The sequence below is a fragment of the Gavialis gangeticus genome, unplaced genomic scaffold (assembly GCF_001723915.1).
Source record: "Gavialis gangeticus isolate Ggan-Ray unplaced genomic scaffold, GavGan_comp1, whole genome shotgun sequence".
In the NCBI taxonomy this organism is placed as follows: Eukaryota; Metazoa; Chordata; order Crocodylia; family Gavialidae; genus Gavialis; species Gavialis gangeticus.
In genome coordinates, this window is record NW_017729032.1 from 169,604,261 (window position 1) to 169,610,260 (window position 6,000).

Here is a 6,000-nt window from a genome sequence, read left to right on the forward strand (position 1 = left end):
AAGGCTTCTAAAACTGAGGTCCAAAACCTCAGATCTCCTGTCACCAAACCACTGTTGGGTAGGTGAAACATGAGAAACCTTTTATTATCACAGTTCCAGCCTTGATTACTGCACAAGATTCCTTAGGACTTTAATTGTCACAAGCAGTTAATCCTTTTAGGTTGAAGGTTCATAGTGCATCCGTTCTTGGCAACAGACTTTATTCCAACGCTATCTTGTTCCCTGCGCCAAGGAGTTAAAAGTGATTTGTTTGATTTGGTTCCACTACATTACATAAATAGCACATAATTTCTAATTTCACACAGTCAAGATGGCCAGAAAATCTGGCCACAAGCAACTTCTTCTTTTCCTTGACAAAAGTTGAATTCATGAAGCTTAAGGAATGTACTATGTTTCTCTAATCCTAGGCCTATGTCAAAGGGAGCAAATGAAAGACACATTTTCTCCTCCTGAACAAGAAACCATTATACCCATCTAATTACTATACACTTTTGTGATAATTATGCCTGGTAAAATTAAGTGTGTTTGCTAAGTGCCTTATAATATTTGAGGTGTGGCACTATTCCTGTTACCACACATCCTTAAGTGTATGCATTATTGCTATCATAAAAAAAAGGCATTGAGCCGGAATATTTTTTAAAAAGTATTTATTTGAATACATAAGGCCAGATTCTACTACATTCTTTACATGCCCAAGGTTCACTGAAATTAATGTAACATATGAACTGGGACATGTAAAAAACAAGCCTGGAGAAGTAATTCTTGCTTTTGAACCTGTGGCACATTCATGTAGCACAAGTCATGACCAAGGATCTGGGTTTTCCGTTTCCCACAGAAAAACGGTGTACACAGTGGATTTGAACTTTTACTGGAGGCAAACCTGGATTTCTTATTTTACCAGAGAAACCCATGGATTTTGCAATGAGCTCCCTGCAGGCTAGCAGAGTTTCAGCGTGCAGGGAGCTGGGAGAGAGTGGCAGGAGGGCAGTGAGACAGGGCGTGTACATATGCATGGCCCCAGGCAGCCTGGAGAGCAGCCCCTGCAGGTAAGTATGGGGGGGGAGGGATTGAGGCCCCCATAAGGAGGGAGGGAACTGGGCCAGGCTGGGGCTGGGGCTGCTGCCCAGCTGGGCAGTACATGGGGCTTGGGGCTACAAGGCATGGCTGCAGGGTCCCATCAGGGATTGGGATGGGGCCCTGGGTGACTTGGCCAGGGGCCAAGGGGGTAGGGCTGGCTCCCCACCATGGCATGCACTCCCTAGGGAGGCAGGTGGGACCCACACTCCCCCAATCTGTGCACAAGGTAGGCACAGGTTGTTGGTGCAGGCTCCTGCCATGCTGCCCTCTCCTGGGGCCTCTGCAGCTCAGCGGGTGCAACCCGGTGTGGCAGGGAACAGTGGGGCCACATAGAGAAGCTGGTCACCACTACGAGCTCTGCACTGCCCTGGTGATGCACCTCCTGTGTGTATGGCTGCAGTGATGGCAGCAGTGTGGGGGTGCCCCTCAAAGCAGCCGCGCATGCAGAACACACATCACAGGGCAGAGTGGAGCAAGCAGCAGTGAGCAGCCTCTCTGCATGGCCCTGTTGTTCCCTGCCACACCAGGTCACACTCTCCGGGCTGTGGAGGTCTCGGAGGAGGGCAGCAGGGCGGGAGCCCAAGCCTGCAGCCTACGCCTGCCCTGCGCACAGAACTGAAGTTTGGGGGATGTGGAAGGAAAGTGAAGCCTTTCTTTTCTTCTACTAGTTTACCATAAGGTCTTCTTCAAGTACCACAGAGAGCTGAGGGGCTAGCTTAGGGTTGTAAGGGTAGAGGCTATTCTTCAATGCGTCTTTCTCAATGCCTCATTTTTTGGGTGGTCCACTCTTCGTGAAATACTTAAATAAGAATTTATACAAATTGCGAATAACTCTCCAGCCAAGTGATTATGGCATTCTCTGTGAAGGTGGGATAAGTCACTTCAAACCCCTAAAGACAGAGAATGCTGGATTTCCTCCATCTTGGGGAGCCGGCATGGGGAGGGAGGTATTCTAACTTCTGAGCCCCATCTCTCTCTTTATGTTCCCCAAGTCCTTTTTCCAGTTAGTTACCAGCAAATTCAACCAAAATTCACAAATAGTTTCTACAAGAATGAAACCTAATTTTTTGGTAAATTGTATTATCCACCCCTCCATCCCACAAAAAAAAATTACCAGCTTTCACCTTAATAGTAGCACTTTGAATGAATGTGAATGGATGTGTGGGGGATATTAAGTGTCCAAAAAGAAGGGAGCTAATGTATCAAGATGAATATTAAACAAGTGCATAAAGGGGATAAGCTAGGCCTGGATAAGAATCAAGATCTGAAGAAACTACATATATGGGAAGCTACAAAAATGGATATCCAAGGGTGGCCAGAAGAATATTTTTGTTCCTAAAATCAGTTGCAAGAGTCTAAAGGAAAAAAAATATTCCTTTTGCAGAGTATGGCTTCAAACGTGATATTTTACTGTATGTTATGTACACATTAACTTAAGAAAGACAAGGTTCTTTGGGTGAATCCGATATCTTTTATTAGACCAACTTAAATAGTTGGAAAACAATTTTTAAGCAAGTTTTTGGGTTCAAAACCCCTTTGTCAGGCTAAACAAGTTTCAGCAGTTGGTGTGTGATCTTTCTGGATGGAATGAAAAGTAAATGTCCTTAGACACATTTATAGATTTCTAAGAGGGAAAAAATCACTAACAGTGTTAGCATAATTTCAAATAATAGCCTGTGAGGACATTGATTATAATACCTACTAAACTGAAACAATGTCCAAAAACCTACTTTGTTCTAGAAGGCAGTGAAAACTATCTTTTTTTTTTTTTTTTACTTACAAGACTAATTAGATACTTACACTTCATGACATTTGTTTTTAGACTGGAAGATTAAAACATGTTAAAAAAAATGTTATCAGTGCTATACTTTCTGCAACAAGAGGGGAACATAAAATATTTGAGAAATCCATGTAGGGTCAACATTTTTCCAGCACTAGCTACTCTTCTCATACACTTCACCTAGATTTATTCCAGGGCTCACAATGGCAAAGATTGTGCTGGGCCTCTATTGAATCTGTGACAGCCAGAAAAAAGCCTCAAACTCACGTGTTGAAAGGCTAAGGACTGGTCACAGGCAGGGCAGCCACAACAATCTGATCCTTGCCTCCATTTGCATCAATTCTAATTTCTTATCACAGTGATATTAAATCCATTCCCACAAACAGTCTCCACAAAGCGGTCCCATTGGTTTTTATAGGAATTTTGCCAAAATGGTGCATGCAGCTGGATTCGTTTGACCTAGCTCTGGCAAAATAAAATTGATTTTCATGGGACTTTTGCAAGACAGAATCTGATCCCCTTCACAAAACCTTACTGAGGAAGTTTCTCAGGATTGTGAATTGTCTCCCTGAGAGTGGAAAATGCAGGTAATTTGCACCTGCTATTTTAGTTCCTTAGTTGTCACTTCCTGCAGACTCTTGTCTTTTGGAACCAAAGCATCATTTTTTTCTTCTTACTATGTTTCTCCTTTCTAGGTCATATCCAAAGCCAGGGGTGTCAAATATATGTACTGCAGGCTGGATCCTGACCATGGAGCTGTAATGATCCAGACTGCAGATCTCTGGCCTGACCCCATGTACAACATGCCAGCCTCAACCCTGTGTGTTGATGGACCTGGAGTTGCACAAACTACATGGAACATAGCAGGTTGGTCCACGGCATGTGCTGCATGTGGAGCCTGCACTGAATCAGCTTTGTGCGTTGGCTCCAGGCCAATCTGGATTGAGCCATGGTGGAGCCAGCATGCAGGGTTGGATCGGTAGGGTATCACATGCAGTAGACACCCCATGCTTGCCCCCTGTGCTGTGTGCAGTGTATGCAGGTAGTTGAGTTCTCCACTCCACATGCAGCATGAGCCAGCCTTGGGACTCATTCTGCATGCAGCACATGAGCTAAATTCAGCACTCTGTGCAGCACACAGGACATGGGCTGTATGTGGCACTTCACGGGACCAGCCCAATACACAGTCTCCACCACACACGGACATCCTGAGGCCCAACACAGACAGGCCCTGATGCCAATGTGCCCCTTTTGGGTTAATGGAGTGTGGGGTCTAGCCCATGCACCAAGCAAAGAGCAAACCCCAAGGCCAGCACATACAGCATGTGGTGCAAAGGCTGGACCCATGCTCTCACCGCAGCGGGTTTGGCCCTGATTTGGCCCACAGACTGGTCCAATAACTTTCATCCAGCCCAGGGTCAGATGAGTTTGACACTTCTACCCCTACCCTCAAGTCAGCTTTACATACCTCCACAGGTCAGTGATCTTTACCATACTGGAAATTTAAATTTTCTACACATATGTATCATCATCCCAGCTAGTTTCCCTCTAAGATTTGCAGAAGGAAAGAGTGGGATTTGGTCTTTTATAAGAACTGCTGGATGTGCTTCATTATAAATATATTTATACTGGGTAAGTATATGGTTGGCCCCTATTTAAACAGAGAACTTTCAACAAACCTGTCTTCTTCCAGTAGACTTTGACCTGAAGCTGATTGTCCTGGTAGAAAGGAGCTCCAATTTTAAGAAAACGGGTGGGCCGTCGCCTTTGAAAGGGTGGAAGAGGATCAGTCAGTCCCTTCTGGGTTTTCCCTGTTGTAGAGACCTGTTCTTCTGTAATATATAATGCAAACAGCATGTCTTTAGTTTAATACACGATACTACCTAAACAGTAAAACATTATTTGTAGTGTTTGGAAGTCAAAAAAGGAAATGGGCTAAAACTAATCAGGCTTGTTTCACTGTCCTACCTGAGTGAAATGTAATATAAAGGATAAACACAACATAAAAGTTAAAAAATGAATCATCCTTTTTAATATTCTTCCAGTTTTATAGGTACAACTTTTTAAAATATATATAGTTTTATGGCAACGTTCATAGTTCTATATTGTTTTTCTTTGTATTTCTGCTGTATTTTTAATACAGTTGATACTATGATTTTATTTTAAACATTGTATGTAGCTGTAGTTTTCTATTAAAGATGCATATTTTCACATGGTTGAATATACATAAAACAAATATACAATACAATATCTAGCTGCTATACTAATTTAAATATATCCTGATTGTATACTGACTTACTAACATACTATAGAGCTATCAGTTCAAGATTTGATGTTTTAAACCTTTGCCTGCATCCTTAAAGAGATATGTATTATGGATTTTTTCTTTGCTTCTCTTTAATTGAAAAACCCCTATGTGGACAATCCTAATGTCAAAATATATGGGGTTCTATAAAGTAACTAGATTCTATAAGGTAACTATTCTGAAGGCTTTTTTATAAGCATATTTTAAAGTGATAAAAGAAAGAACAAATACTGGACCCACTAGGTGTGCTTTGGTTTTTAGGGATGTGTACTTTCCTATTTTCAGTCTTTTTCATTCTTGGGGACCATGAAGGCCTTGTGTCTCCCAAGGCTGGGGGGGCATGGCAACCGCCCACAGGTGGCGGTGGGAGCGTGGCAGCGGTAAGCAGGGATGACCCACAGGTAGCCGCGCTGACGTTGGCGGTGAGGGCAGGCTGAGCAGGGAGCTCCCACAGGCTGCCGTGGCAGTGGCAGCAGTGGGGGTGGTGGTGAGTGCTGACCAGCGGTCAGCAACCACCCACCAATGTTACTGGCAGTGTCAGCAGTGAGGCAGAGCGGTGTGGAGAGTGGTGACTGCCTACAGGCACCACTGGCACCGTCAGCAGCAGCTAGTCTCAAGGGGTGCACCGCCAATCTCAGGGGGTGAATGTGCATCTATGTGCACCCCCTACATGTTGCCAATGTTGGAGACAATTAAGACCATGTGTTGAAAGATTCCTACACATCAGTCACATCAGAAAAGAGTATTATTCCTGTTTCACAGGAATGAAGTAGACAAGAACAGTGGAAATAGACAAGCTGCAGCCGGAGTACTGTGTCCAGTTCTGGGCGCCGCACTT

General features: G+C 43.9%; 1 protein-coding gene across 1 annotated transcript in view; it reads right to left on the minus strand.

The window, feature by feature from the left end:
- The window catches only part of ANOS1 (anosmin 1), a 210,786-nt gene that overhangs the window by 35,689 nt on the left and 169,097 nt on the right, over window positions 1–6,000 (minus strand). Inside the window, exon 8 of the mRNA XM_019524957.1 lies at window positions 4,537–4,689. Within this exon, the coding sequence (XP_019380502.1) occupies window positions 4,537–4,689 (153 nt within the window). The remainder of the gene's footprint in view (window positions 1–4,536; window positions 4,690–6,000) is intronic.